At 36.5% G+C, this 15,918-nt stretch overlaps 1 protein-coding gene across 3 annotated transcripts in view; it reads right to left on the reverse strand.

Moving 5' to 3' along the window:
• Positions 1-631: 631 nt before the first annotated feature.
• Positions 632-15,918, reverse strand: part of HTT (huntingtin) — an 84,296-nt gene continuing 69,009 nt past the window's right edge. For all 3 annotated transcript variants that reach the window (XM_082760171.1, XM_082760170.1, XM_082760172.1), the window contains 13 exons: positions 15,203-15,357; positions 14,700-14,839; positions 14,430-14,512; positions 13,563-13,693; positions 13,236-13,365; positions 12,359-12,514; positions 10,729-10,919; positions 9,837-9,951; positions 9,399-9,612; positions 9,152-9,257; positions 7,693-7,855; positions 6,870-7,030; positions 632-5,995 (listed from right to left, as the gene is read on the reverse strand). In XM_082760171.1, the coding sequence (XP_082616297.1) occupies positions 5,782-5,995; positions 6,870-7,030; positions 7,693-7,855; positions 9,152-9,257; positions 9,399-9,612; positions 9,837-9,951; positions 10,729-10,919; positions 12,359-12,514; positions 13,236-13,365; positions 13,563-13,693; positions 14,430-14,512; positions 14,700-14,839; positions 15,203-15,357 (1,959 nt within the window). In that variant the 3' untranslated portion in view covers positions 632-5,781. The remainder of the gene's footprint in view (positions 5,996-6,869; positions 7,031-7,692; positions 7,856-9,151; positions 9,258-9,398; positions 9,613-9,836; positions 9,952-10,728; positions 10,920-12,358; positions 12,515-13,235; positions 13,366-13,562; positions 13,694-14,429; positions 14,513-14,699; positions 14,840-15,202; positions 15,358-15,918) is intronic.

A 15,918-nucleotide genomic window follows, 5' to 3' on the forward strand; every position in this document is an offset into this window, starting at 1 on the left:
AAAGTTACAGTAAATGAAAAAGTTCTACTCTTCCAAGAAGCGCAATGCTTCATCTTCCTGCGTATGGTAATTCATCTTTGGTTAGTCTTCTCAAAAATTAAACTGTTCTCTGAGTGAAAAAAAATACAAAGACCAAAAAAAAAGAGGAAAAAAAAACTTATCACAGTCCAGTTTTATTTCTTGACTCCACAGCTAAACTAAGAGGTGATGAAAGCAGCCGATCATTTGCTACCAGGTACCAACATTGACAAGGGAAAAACATGTAAGAGTATTTTGACTAAGAATGGAACCAGCACGTGCTCGGTACATTAAGCTACTACTTTAAAGCTTATTCCAGCATCTCCAAAGAAGAGCCAAGCGCTGCGAAGTTAATCAAAACAAGATGTCTCTGAAGAGCTGAGTACTGCGACGGATCCGCCAGCGTGCGGCAGCAGGACCACCCAGAAATTGCCTCCAAGATGCAAGCCCAACAGAAAGCCTACCAGCTGGGAAACCAAGCTTAGGCAAGTTAAACCCTTCCTTCCCCTGTGTAACATTACCTCCCCCAAAGAACTGCTGCAGATAAAAAAAAAAAAAAAAAAAAAAAAAAAAAAAAAAAAAAAGCTCATTCAGAAATACAGCTGTACACTTGAATTTTGCATTTTATGATCTCCAAGTCTTAGAGAAGTTTGGCAAGCACGACTATTGGATACAATTAGAAGCTCGACTGCGATACTTTTCTGTTTATTGCAAACAGCTCGGTGACTGTGAAGCGTACCTGCAGCTGCAGATGGTTCAAGTATTCCTACATATTTTTAAAATATTCCATATTTGATAGCTGCTGAAAAGGAGAGATGCAAGGGAAAAGATACACAGTGAGAATACATCAAGCCTTTTTTTTTTCTTTTCAAATAAACAGAGAAAAGTGTCTTACAGCAATAGTTATATTTTATTTTCTCTTTTAGTTTCAAATTGCAGTATTTTCAGCATTTTTTTAAAACTTAAACATACATCTAAAATTATATGCTTTCTTTTTACTTTGAGTACAATTGCTTTTTGGGTCGGGGCTCCAAGCATTTGCTTCTCATTGCCCTCAAGCTAAACAAGACAACACCACCGGGTGCTGCGCATCACATGCCTTTACCTTGTCCTTCGTCAGGTTGATCCGACTCGATGGTATGCACACACAGACTGATGTGAATGATAAGCTCACACAAAATGCACATGACAAAAAGCAGCGCATGCGTCACGAATGCTCTGCAGCATTTATACCCAGTTAATGTGAACACAGCTAAACTTGACATACTGTAGAAGCTCTCCTGGGTATGGCTGTGGGATTCTCAAGATTTTCAATGGATACTTCAAGGTAGCATGCACAAAGAGTTCACCTGAAATCTCAGCGTTAGGTAAGATTAGCATATTGAACTTCCCCATAATTTTGCTACATCGCTTACTCTAGTTCTTACAGCAGCTTTTTTTTTTTTTTTTTTTTTTTGACTTTAAAAGAAGGAAGCTATCTAAAAACTACAAAAGTACTTTGCTCCTTTATAACTTTCACCAATTGCATCCTTTCAACCAAAGTTGTTTTAAAAATAAAAGAGCAAAGCACCTACCATTGTCACATAGTTGATTTCTATCATTAGTGCAAAATTTAGTTGGGATTGTACATGAAAAAGTCTGCTTTATGCAATGGATGTACTTGAAACAGTCCCCTTTTTACTCCCACCCCATCCCTTTCAACCACTGGGTAAGATCCTGAATGACCAAATTTAATTAGACTGCTTATTGCTATATTTATTGCTCATTATACCCTAAAATTTTATTTTATTTTAGGAAGCAGAAATGCTTAGCATAAATTTAGGAAGCATAAATGACAGCTCCACAAAACTGTAAGACAAAAAAAAAGAGGTCTGCTGCTCTTGGAGAACTGTCTTTGCAGTGTTTCTGACACAACCTCCTTATCTGGTAAATAAAGTTAACAGCCATTTAAAAAGGGGAATGGCAAGACAGAATGCTCTTAAGGCAAAACTACTCAGTATCAACAAATTACTTTCAACCCAAAAGGTTACACTCATTCCCGACTTCGTTTGATCAATACCTGCTCATGTTTAAGGATAGCTAATGTCTTTTAGGCAACAAGCAACTTCTTGGTACTGAGAAGCCATTCCTACCAAAGCAAAAGTAAAACACAATCATTTACTAAATGCTTTAGGGAAGAAATGACATTTGAGTGTATAATCAAGAGATTTAAATAAACTCACATTCAGTTTCAACTGGCAAAGAGCATAAGTAGTAAAGAGACTACTTCAAATGCCCCCAGTAAGAACTGATTTATAATGTTTTGTAATTTCCAGCTCCTCTTGCAGTCAGTGCAAGGGATGGGGCATGCTGAATAAAACCCAGCTTTAATGGAATAGGGAGTAGCTGGCCCAAAAGCTTGTAGAAAGTGGGCTAGTATACAAAGCTCTTAAAGGAGGGACACATGGTGGATTGAGTAGATTCTTTAAAATCTCAACTGTTAATGACATCTTAAACATTCATCTGTCTTTTCACTGAGTCTTTTTCTCAAGTATGCTCCCATTTACACTGTATGTCTAATCTTGTATGGGTGTAAATAAGTTGGTTTCAGTACAGAGCACATTGAAGGATTTCTTTGCTTTGGTTAGCCAGCACAGCAAATGCAAGTCTTAAGGCCAAACAAATGAAAAACGGAACAGCCCAGTTTTCAGAAGTAGCTTGCTGTCTACAGCAAGTTAAAAGCAGTCTGTGAAATAAAGCTTCGCCTTAAATCAATCTCAAGGGACAAGTGCTTGTAGTTGTGGGTTTTTTTGTTGTTTTTTTTTGTTTGTTTGTTTGTTTGTTTTGTTTTTTTCCCTCTTTAAACCCAACACCAGTATTTCTTAGTGGCCCTTATTCTGCTGTTTCGTTCTGCTGCTGCAGTCCCCACCACAGATCTATTGGCTCTTGTCACTAGAAACAGGCAGGAGTAATTTTAAGTAGGATTTCACTCACAGAAAAGGGAGAGTGAGGAAAGCAACAAGAAGTAGACAGAAAAGCATGCGGCAGGTGAAATGCTAGATTTGAAGCACTACAGGTGTGCGTTTCCACACTAGGAAGACCCTTAAGTTACATTCCCTACAGGTCACTGGGAATTTCTAAGAGGAGGTGCTGTTCTTTAGACACTTTGGAAACACGGTTCAGGAGGTATACTAGGACAAATCTCCAAGAGAGGTTAAAACAAAGGGAGTTATTACTAGCAGGGAATCCTTGCGAGGTTAGAACTGACTGCATCGGCTCTAAAGCTCACCTAGAACTGGGTATCGCAAGTATTTGCTTAAAGGCCGTTTGAGGAAAAGGGGCTTTGTCACATCAGATGCTCACTGTACTCCTTTCAGTGGTTGGAAAGATTTTATGGCAAGTCCCAAATGGGTTGGTTTGGAACGTTTCATACAGGGACTAGCTCCCATTATGCCAAGGTAAAGTAACCAACTAGTCTGTGTTAATCATGAGGAGCTTAAAATTATGAAGAATTTAACAGTTTGTAACACAACGTATACTGTTGGTGAGGATATGACTAACCTGATGCTTAAAAAATATATTAAAATCTATTTTAAATTTTGGAAAATAGCTTACAAAAATATCTTCACTTAAACTATATATCATACAAAAACTGACTTGTGGGGGGGTTTACAGTACAAAACGATTATTGGTGGTTACAAAAGGGAAGAGTGATCTATACTACCCTTAATGAAAGCACAGGGCATTATATCTCACTGTCTCGAATCAGTCTCCTATCAGAATTATGACAATTTCCAATGTAACTCAAAACTTTCAAACAGTATCTATTTATTAAACCTTTTTCTGAACTCGTGTTCAGTTTCTTTTAAAAATCACCACAGTGCTGTGGCCCAAGAAAAAAGAGTAACCCAACTAAGGGCAGAAATAATTGCTCCAGATAGTAAGATTTGTAGAGAGCTAAATACAGCAATGTCTACAGTTGTTTCTACTGCCCATGTCATCAGTTTTTGTCTACCTAAGAGGAAGTGACACCAGTGGACAATTCCTTTTAAATCAATTAATGGGCAGAAGCAACAATTTTTGGTCTAAATTGGAATTAGTTTAAATACATGGGTTTAATAAATACAAATATACACATCTGTATACATTAAATGTTGTCATGTGTATAATTTCAACATATACATTATATACAGAAATACATACAAGTACATGCTCCTCCTGACAACACTATCTTGTTTTTCCAAGTGTCACCAAAAGGTGTGATAATAAAATGAAGAGAGGTTAAATATAGGACATGACTGAGAACCCAGCTATCATTTTTCTATAAGTCAAGAATTAAAGGAAATATAACTAAAGACAAAGGCTATGCTAGATTTTCCCTGTGTAATGCTTACGAATCAATGGGGTTCCCTGTGTGGTAAGCAAAAGGTAAATCTGGCCCTGTGGAGTGTTCTAAAATTCATGGATATGTGTACTATGTGTCTAAAGCATTACATATACAACAGGTAATAAAAGAGGTTGTGTAATCTAACACCTTAGCCAGTCCCAAAGTAGACCACAGCAGCCTTCCGATTCTCAATTGCTAGCATAGATTTGTTTAAAGTAAGAGTGGTTCGAATCGAGATGACTCCATGGTCTCATTTAGGAAATGTCAAATGGTTATTGACTACTGGGGAGCTTGCACTGTTGTCTCTTAAAACGCTGTGCAGCAGATAAGAGCAGTTTCTTAAGTATACAAAAGGCTGATCCAAAATAACTAGTCCTCTCTTTCACCATTACATCTAAAAATAAAGGAATTGAAAAGAAGCTACAAGTGGACCACAAGAACACCTCCTTAATACAGTCTCTCAAGAGAAATTAAATCAACATATTCCAGTTTTAAAGCACTTTAAGAAAAAAATGAGATGCAAAACAAGATGTAATCTGTACATTAAGATGGATTTTCAAAAGGAACATAAATTTGAGCACAAGAATAAAAATGAGGACAATACAGATGTCAAAACATTCAGTAGCGTGGCTTCTGTTCATCTCAAATTACAGCACAGCTCATGCATCACACATCTTACAATTTTACATACTGTACATGATATAGAAATAGAAATATTTAAGTTAAAATTTCTTTTACTGATATACCGTACTCAAATTTTAAATCCTGAGAAGAAAAAAGAAAAAAAGTGTGGTTACGTATGTGCACTACATCTCCGATACCACCAACACATACACCACAGGGTATAAGAAAGTCCAGAGAGGAATTACATGCTGGAAGTGTAACTCATGAAAGCCATTTTCTCTTTTCCTTGTTTGGGAGAGACATTGCGAAACAATTTCTAGTCTGTACTACACAACAGTATATACAAGTACGTAAAACTATGAAGTTTTCTAATGACTGCAGCTTGCAATAATAGAGTGGTTCTGTCAGTTTCTTACCAGCTGCAACACAGTGACTTCAGCTGAACATTATTAGGAAGAAGAGTACTATCAGTTACTTTGCACATAGTACTTGCTCATATTTTACAGTTAGTAAATCTGTCTCAGGTTAGTCCCAAACATCCCTTAAATCTTCCCACCCACAGGTGCTTGGTGTTGACGACAACAACAACAAAAAGTACACTATGCTTTTCAGGTGATTTCCAGTGCTGCAGAGCACTTCTCCATGCATTCTGGAAGTAAAAACTGGCCATGTTTATCACAAATGCAACCCCAGACATTTCTCCGTCTTGCATTCCCCACAATTTGTATCAGATTCCAACACTAGTCATGCAATTCCAATATGCATCAGGACGTTCAACATGCTGTGACCTTGTGGACATTTTGCAAACAAGTTAGTAGGCGATGATACGGCGTTCCTGGTGATGCTACCACCTCAAACACTGACTGAAAGGCCCTCCGGTCTAATTCTTCATCTATCTGATGTCGGTAGAAGTCTATGGCCACCAGACAGAAGATGTTAACATCCACTTGCTCCAGTTTTCCCATTCTGCTGATAATATGTGGAAGACTGAGATATATGTTAAGGTCATAATGACAGAAATTGGTCATGATGTACTAGCTTAAACACCGTTCTCCAACAAAATTACATCCGAGTTCACCAACCACGTTGTATAAAATATTGTCATGTAGTACTCAATGAAGAAATAGAATTTCTGTAGCAGCAGTTTATCTTCACACAATTTCTTATTCTCAAACTCCTTTTAACCTAGCAGAACTCTTCCTTCTTTATCCAATGGAAGAAACAATGCAGTCAGAACTACAGTATGGACTGCCTGTAACCAAAGAGCACTGCTGAGATGAGGAGTCATTAGGAAATTTAAAATGACGACACATGGCTACCCTTTTGCCTGGTCCTTATTTCTCTCTCTCTCTCTTATATTAATATATAATATATAATATTAATATATGATATATAATATTAATATATAATATATAATATTAATATATAATATATAATATTAATATATAATATATAATATAATATTATATATATATATATATATATATATATATATATATTATTTTATCTTGTAGAAGGGATACAGGACAAAGCTTTTGAAGATATCCAAAGATACCCAGTGAAGCTTTTTCAAAGTCTCTCAAAGTATGGAACTTCCCAATCACTTTGCATAGTCACAAGGAACAGAACTTCACACAGTAGTTTTAGGTAACTGCATTCTTACCACCTAATCAGAAATTCTTTTTTTTCCTGAAACCTCAGGCACCAAAAGCACAAAGTGATAAATATCACAACTAGCTACAATAAGCCTGTTTGTTTTGGTGTATTAAATGTGTGTTTTTACTACCCTCCAAGGCTACCAATGCACTTTACAAAATCACATTTACTGCTATGTGGCACACATTCATTCTGTTTAGGATACATCGCTGAAATCCATTGACTGGTGGAAGCACTGACAAAAAAACAGGAAAGACTCCACATGGCCATTGCCACTGGTGTTCTTTGTGTGAAATTAGAGAGAGACAGCATCACCCAGTCACGGACCATTGAGGACTGTCCAGTAGTATGTAGTGTCTGGAACACCTGCAAAGAATATTTCACACAGGAATAAAGACATGGCAGAAAGACAAGAAAGAGTTTGTTTTCTCTTGAAAAGGTTTTCCTCAGCTAGAAAGCTCTGACATTCACAACCTGGATGACTGGACATAATTCTGAATATTAAGAATGCAATGCATAGACAAAGCGATTCTGCAAAGAGTCAGCCAGGATCCAACTGGACTCATGACATCTGTGCCAAACTGAAGTGAGCATACATAAAACACAAGACTTGCTTTGTGTCTCTATTTTTAATAGACAAGAGTGCATGTGTACACCACATTCTAAGTGATGCATGAGTCCAGTAAGTAGGTGCTGAAGAGCAAGATACACAGAAGCCCAAGTCTACAGAAGCTTGGCTGAGTTTGTAAGCCCAGATGACCTAGGATGGCTCTCTGAGATCTGAAGAACCTGAGCAGCAGAATCTCTACTATTAATTTTCTCTTTATTTTTCCTTATGAAGGTGATTCTAGCCCTCCATTTCCCCCAGAACTCAAAGCTCACAGTAGCACACCTCAGTCACCGTTGAACAGTTTATTAGATCTAACAAAAATTATAGTTGCCCATTATATTCCACTACTGAAGGCCTGTCACTTATTTAGAAGTCCTCTGAAACATTTAAGGAAAAAAAACAAAAAAACAAACATTACCTTATAAACTACTGTTGCCATAAATTGCGGATAAGGCTGCTGATTGGATAAAAATTCTCCAATAACTTTATTCATTACGTCTTGTGGGGGGAAAAAGTCATCCAGGAACTGTGGAAGGATCCGGGCCACTACTCTAGCTTCAAAAGGAAATCCCTTCCTGATCCTAAAAATAATAAACAAGATTTTATGATTTAATTCCAGTAAATATCTTGTTATTTTTCAATTTAATTGCAATAATTCAAGACATTTCCTAATCTTACACTAACAATATAGCAAAACTAGCCTACCAAAGCTATTAGAAATAATTAGGAGTCATTCCCTCAACCAGACTCCCTTTTTTGTTTTTCCCCCTCTCAAATAGCACATACTTTTGAACCTCTCTAATTGATTTAGAGACATGATTTCACAACAGAAAAATTGAAAAGGCTAAACAAGAACAAAAATGACAGGGAAATCACTAATGCTAGTTAATAGAGAAAAGACTATTCATAAGCAGAACCTTGCTTTCCATTCGTAACATCTTTGCATCACTTTCATTCAACACCAGAATGACCAATATATCACAGAGGAAAAGCAAGCTGCACCATACAGAGGAGGAAAGCTATTTCACTTTAAGGACAATTTTATTTAATGAACACTGATTGAGAAATCTTCCTAATAATGGCTGCATCTGTTGATGTGTCAAGATCAAGTTAATAACTGTTGTAGGGAACAATCATATTTTCTGCTTCTATATTCGTCGTTCGTTTTGCTAACTCTTAGGAGTGATATTTTCACAAGTAATCAGGCACAGTTCTAGCTCTGTTCTCACTGAGAGCAGAACTGAAACCCTCATCCAGTTTTATGGAAAAAACACTGAACACTTAAAAAAAAATATATAAATCACTGTCCTACAAACTACTACGTAAAATCTAACATGTTATGCTCACTTAACACAGCTTGAGATTGTCAGATCAGAACAGGGGGTTTGAAATACTTCCATTAAATGACTTCCATGCGAATACAGAAATTTTACTGTACCCTTCCACTGCAATTACTTAACAGCCTTGAAAAGAGCAACACTTGGGGGGGAAGGGGAAAAGATGTTTTAAACTCTTCAGGCTGATTTCAAAGATTAGTTCCTGTAAATTGGATTTATATCCTTGATTATGCAGAAGACATCCTGAAAAGCACTCAAGAGTTTGACCTGAAGGGAGCTGGAAATACATTTATAAAGTATTATGGTTTGTGAAACAGAGTATCAGTTAGAACAGGTCTGTTTTCCATTTACATTCCTGTACATTTGTGCTGCATTCAGCAATTCCATCAGTGTTACTGCATATACTAGAAGCATCAATTTTAAGCTATGGTAAGCAGAAAAATATCATTAAGTATTAGATCTGTCAAACAGAGAAGTGACAAGACAGTGCCAAACAATCATTTCCCTCATGACACATTTTATCACGTTTTATCCTCTCACCTATCAAAAAGGACAGACACACGTTCCATAGCCACAATCACAGATTCACTGTCAGGGGCTGCAGGATTTGCATCTGTGGAACGACTGGGGCTGATTTTTTCCTTTCCTAAAACAAGATAATTTGTTACAAAATGTGAATGCCAAAATAAGACCTTTTTATCCTTAGTAGCAAAAACAATTGAAGAAATAGCACTGTTAGTAAGCTAACAGCTCTCAGCACATCAAAGGTATAAAAATAAGTAAATACCTGTGTACATGCAAGTCAGCATCAACCCAAGTGCTGCCATCGCTCTGTGGGGGCTCTGCACATTCACTCTGTCAACACTCAGTTTAACGAGAGATTCACTATCCAGCCTAGAAAGTTGCTCTGAAAGGAGGAGTCGTTCCAATCCTCTCAGTACACAATGATAAATAATGGATGGCGTTGATTCGTCACTTCCAGACACCATGACTCCACACATCTGAAATAAAAAAAAAGCCAGCTAGTTGTTTCTGAGGTGCATTTAGGTCATCTTCTAGCAGCATAACGTTATAGCTAGCATGTGAGGAACTGCATCAAAGACCACTGTATTAAGAAAGCCTGGTGAAACAAAAACCTTTATTACAAAAAATAAACCGTTAAATATCTCTGTTATAAATATCCTGGGTTACATGATCACCTTTGACGGGGGGCATTACCACATACCTGTATAATTCCTGCAGAGAATTCAGGACCTACATCAAGTGGATAATTCTCTATCAAATAGAACGCAGCTGCACACATTACTAAGATGTGCTGTTGGTTATGGACATTCACACAACTGTAAATAAGCGAAAACAAAGTTGTCACTTACATCAAAGTTGCCTATGTCATGAACAGAGACAATACAAACAAGCCTTAGAAACACCAGGTATTTTTTCCACGTGAAATTTATGCAATTTTTAAATTACACAAAGTATCACCAAGTGATTTGCACAAAACTGCCACATGCTATACGGGAGCACTGGTTTTCATGGAAAGCTGGCCTAACATTTCCCTAATTTTTTTCAGCTGTATAGTTACAAGCCAACATTGCTTGACTTGTCTAGAAGAAAAACATCGTTCATTACTGATCCTGCAAGTCTCATTCAAAGAGTATGCCTTTTAAAAGAAGAATAAGGTAAGGTTTAGGGAACACAATTTACCAAAGAAGAAAAAAAATGAGAGCTTTCTGTTTATCTACCCTCAAATACCTTTTTACTTTTGTAAATCAAACATAAAATTGGCTCCAATTCATCTCCAAGGTTTCAATGAAACTGACAAAACTTAAGTTGTTTTATGCAACAACAGTAAGTCTTTTTGTTCACACAAGCATGCAACAGTTCCAGTCAGAAGTAGAAACAGTAACACTGCAAGAGAAGCTAGTTTTTCAAGTTCCAACAAGGCAACCCTAACAATCTTAATAAAGTTTTCTTTTTTTCTTAGTTTTTAAGAGCCAGGCTAAAATAAGCCAGTTTATTTCTACACATGTATTCTTTCACTGAATGTAAAACAGGGGAGGTTTTGTTGTTTTAAATGAAGGAGATGATGGAAAGGGGAAAAAAAAAAAAAATCTTACTGTGCTACTCCTCTCAAATTGGAGAGCAAATAATCGCTGATAATTGGAATGAGCTGCTTCGCTGTCTCATCAAGCAAGTCACACTCAAGGATATAAAGAATTCCATGCAGAGCTCCAATTCGACTTGGCATGTGGGTACTTCTTAGAGTGGATTCCAGCAGTCGACTTACTGGTTCAGCCACAGCTTTATCCTAATATACCCAAAATAATTAAAGTCAATACTGGTGGTCCTGTTACTTGGAAATACTTGGGGAAAATTGCTAAAAAAAAAATCAGATTGCTAATAATTTATGCAAGATTGGCATAAAACAGAGGCGAGCTTATAACAGTACTTTGAATCTATCACACAAGATTAATATATCTGATAAGAGGTAACTTGCAGATTCACTAGTAAACTGACACCACAAGGTGATCAAGTTAACTTTTTACAGCTAAAACAAGCCATCCCATAATTTAAAACCAAAGCCAAGATACACATGGTAAACTATATGTGATATTAGGGATCATTTACATATAGGACTTGGATAGTCAGGATTTTCTGTCTTTCCAACTACACAACAAAGGACACTTCTGTATTGCACTGGCTGGTAGATGCCTATAGCCTGTGTACAAAAGAACAGTCTCCCATCCACTCAACTATCAGTACAGTGCTCCATTTATTTGTTCTGTACATCCTTCTATCCATCACCCCTGCGTTTAACCTTCAAACATTAATCTGGCATCAGATACTTTACCCCCCATTAACAAAGTTCAATAAGCCCACAAGAACATGCAAAAACGACCCTAAAATGAGTTAGATTTGAAAAGCAAAATCTTATTTTTCTTAAAGTTTATGCTAAACATTTGAGAGAAATTGCTTTACCTTATTCTTGCACTCATGAATTATCTAAGACACAGGTCAGTTTTACAGCATGTGCTCCACCTGTTCTTTTTCCCTAGAGTTGCTCTCTTTAAGCAAATTTTCAACATGACTGACCACAGGACAACAAGCAACTCTTAGTGGACTCAGCCCCCCTTTCATTTTTCTCCCACTAAGCAAAATATTCATCTGTTTGCTTTTGAGCAAGTGCTACTATCTCACTGAGTGGGTAATTAGAGCTTAGTCAGAACAAGCTGATCTCTGAAGCTGTTCTGATAAGTTTGGCATCTCTTGCAAAGACTTCCCTTTTACTGATGCTGCTGCAAAAGCTACTGCAAGTCCTACCCCTAAGTCTTTCAAAACCTTTCTTAACACTGTTATCCATACAGTTTATGTTAGTCTCAACAGTTATAGAAATGTTAGCTTTTTTTCATAAATAGTCCCACTCTGAAATGTCTACTGGAAGATACTAATCCTCCCTTATCTACATAGTTAAATTCATGCAAACTTGCATTAACTTCCTTTCCCTAAATTTGGGGTGACCACAACGGAGGTAAAACAAGAGCAAGGGAAAGAAAAGGGATTCATGACTATCAAGTTAAGTATTCATTTTGTGCACTGTCCCAGTCTCTTACAAGGGAAAAAAAAGACAACAGAACTGACAGATTCTGCAGCAGAAATGAAGGACTAGTAACTTAGGATGTTCTACAGGCATCCTCTAATCCCTAGAGGCTCGTAATTTTGCAATAAGTTTCCACGAAAATTTCTTACCATTCCTAGAACAGCAGCAGCTTTACAAGTGGCTGGTATCAAATACTGTACAAGAATCTCATCTTCTGATGGATGCACCTTTCGCAATTCCGTCAATGTAGTGTACATCATCTCAAACTGATTCCTTTCTGTAAATAAGTCTGATACTGCCAGAAGCTATACACAAGTTAAAATCAAATACAAAAAAGCCCATTAGCAGCTCGCAAAAATTGACTCTTACAGTTGTCAGCAAATATTCTTCAACTGACCTATTCAATACAAACATCAACTCAAACGTTTGGAATAACAATTGTTAACTTGAGCAGAATTCCGCCACCTATCCCACTCCCAGTGTTTTTTTTTTTTTTTTTTCCCCCCCCCCAAAAAAAAGGTTTACAAAAACAAATCCACTAGTGATTCTGGAAAACGAATGAACATATTAAAACACCCCAAAACATACAGCACATACTCTCTCACAATGACAGCTTCATCGAAGTATTTTAGTTATTAGTGCATAATGCTTATCAGAGACATTCTTTAGTCTTGCCTGTATACTTCAATAGTCACTTTAGTCCTTTAATACACTGTTTTTGTCATTTTCTTACGAAGATAGGATAAGCAAAATCCTGAAGTCTACTTTTTGCAAATAGTCAATTACAGGACTGTCATATGACAATAAAGTGTTTGTAACATAGTAGTAGAATACACAATCCAGATATTTATATAGTTAAAGTGTTATGTTATAGCTGTGCAAGTTATGTTTCTGCACTACCCATACCATACCACTGCCAAGGAAGAAAAACAGTGTTTCTTACATATTAAAAGACAAACACTTATTCACTCTGAACCTTTGGTTACATATACTCAATTATTAATCGGAACAATATTTTAGACTTACTGATCGCACCACTTCACTAATCAAAATGACTGGTGTTCTCTTGCTAGGGTTTGATGGCAGTATCCATTGACTATACAGTTCAAGCAAGAACTGAGAACAAGAATGTATATCTACACCAGCCCGATGCTTCCTGCAAAGCACAAAAAGCCGGAGTTAAAATGGCTGTTCTTAAGTTCTACCAAAATGCTTAGTTCGAAATAAAAAACACAAATAGTAAAAATTATCTCATATTTTCAACCAGCATCCAATTTATAAAGCTGCTTTATTGAACTCCGAATGAAGAGAGAAAAGCTGACTGATAAGTCAAAGGACAGACAAATAAGACACCTGGTGTTAATAGGAGAGGTTGGTGGTGAAGAAGGAGCAGGTACGTCATTCTCATCTTCTTCATCCTCACCCCATTCTTCTTCTCTCAATGGAGTGATATTATTTCCTAACCATATGGAGTGTATAGAGACCTTGCAACGTGAAGAAAAAACAAACAGAAAAGAAACCCATCATTCAACACCTTCATAATCAACTTTAAAAAAAAAATCCAAGTCCAATGCATCTTTCATTTAAATTACAAGCAATGAACACAGAGCCTCAAACATTTACATGAATTGCACATCACTTAATTATTTTTTTAAACCTTTGTCAACATTTTAGTTGAACTAACTCAGTACGACAATACAGGCGATGCTAAAGGTAGTGCACACGCATGGGATACAGCCAGATGCTAAAACTAGAAAAGAATACGATGTTAAGTACTGTGACTCAGTTTCTCTATAAAGAAGAAGGATGCTTCATTCAAATTTTTCTTTATGAAGTTTAAATAAATCTACTGCAGGGTTTTTATTAAGATTAAAACAACAGTGTTTATTTTACATGCGTGTTTTTTTTTCCTTTCCTAAGGACAACTGCATGCTTGCAATAGCAAAATAAAATCCAATAGAAGTTGAATCTAATACTACAAGGGATCTTTAACATGGGACTGAGAAGCAGAACAATTCAATAGCTAGCTCATGAGTAGACCTCATACACAAAAGCAAAAGTTTTCTGAGACACAGATTAATGGGCTGAGAGGAATCACGACTCTGAATATCAGAGTCCTCAATTTAAATTTGATGCTAAGCAATGCTTCTTAAATGGGTTTTCACTAAATTAGAAGAAAATGCAACAAAAGTCAAGCTCAAAGTTAAAACTTTAACAAACCTGTCCCAGTTTGTAGTCCATATCTCCTATTTCTCGTTCAGTATTGATCTGCAGTAAGAGTTTTTCATGGCTGATAAGAGCACCTGTAACAGAAAACAGAAGGCAAGTTTTTAAAATATGCTTTTCTAAATAGATCTTAAAATGGCTTAGTTTTCTGTAAACATGGTGTCAAACTCCTAAAAGTTTATCCTAAAAACTCCTAAAAATTCATGACTACTTTTAAAATGTAATAGAAATCTACTCCTCCCCAACTCCTACAAAAGAAGCTACCTGTAGTAGCTGGAGAAAGTGATGGAACGGGGTCCCAAGCTTGATATAAGTGATGAGTAGCAATATTATCTCTCTTAGATACCATTGCTTGGATTTCTTGTTCAACAATTCCCCTGATAACACTTAGCTTCCTCCCAAACCTGAAAGACCAAAAGAAATTAATTTAAGCAGATTTTCCTTTTAACATTTTTGTTCAAGTCTGACTAACTTGCTCTACAATAAAAATAAACCTATACTTATTTTCATTATCAGGGATACTAAAACTGAGAAATGTTTAGAGATGCATTCTGCCCTCTGTTGCCTAAATAATACTTTTATTGTCTTTTAACTCAGCAGGTTTGTGAAGCTAAGTCCACTTGAACTCTTTGTAAACAGATCTACCTGTACATACACTTAGTTAAAAAACAGTCAACGCATTTTTGCTATTGCTAGATTAAGCTAATCATAACTGCATACTAATCACAAGTATAAATTAACACATTTTAGAGTAAACGAAAAATTACCTTGTGTCCAAAGCTTTTAAAGCTTTGTTGCGGGGCTGCTGTTCCAAACAGCTGACTGCTGGATTGCCTGCAACAGGTATTGTCATTGCACTCAGCACCAAGGAAGTTATGGCTTGTACTGCAAGAACATTAATTTGGGTCCTCTCTGTATCTTCCTGTAAAATGAACTTACTGTAATTTGAATTGGAAAAAAAAAAAAAAGAATCCTGAAAGCCCTGAGTATTAGTTTGTTACCTTCCACTGAAGTATTATCAGCAAGACTGATAACTAGACTTCTTCCTATTCAGAAATTTGGTTGACATAAGAAATGCACAAAAAGCACTGCAACTAGCAGAAACATATCCTTCCACCTCAGAAGTTCTACACACATTCTCTAATCCCAACAGCATTAAAGCCTCAAAATGTTCATTTCAAAGTTTTAAAAGTATAGCTTCCCTGTTTGCATCTACACAGTAGTTTACCTATTGAAACAAATCATCAAATAAGAGCAAATCTGAGTTGGATCCTTGTCTGATGTGTTTTCACATTAACTGTTTTTATTAACATCTCTTTTAGGAATAAAACTCAACCTCATCATGAATTTTCAACAGCATTTTTATGGATATCATTGTCTAGATGCATTCGTTGCTTTAATGATTCATCTAAACCAAGATGCTACAGATTCAGTATTTAGCAGCACTGATAGAGGTGTCTGAACTCACAGGGACATAAAGACA

This window comes from Aythya marila (genome assembly GCF_965140915.1).
Source record: "Aythya marila genome assembly, chromosome: 4".
Taxonomy (NCBI): Eukaryota; Metazoa; Chordata; class Aves; order Anseriformes; family Anatidae; genus Aythya; species Aythya marila.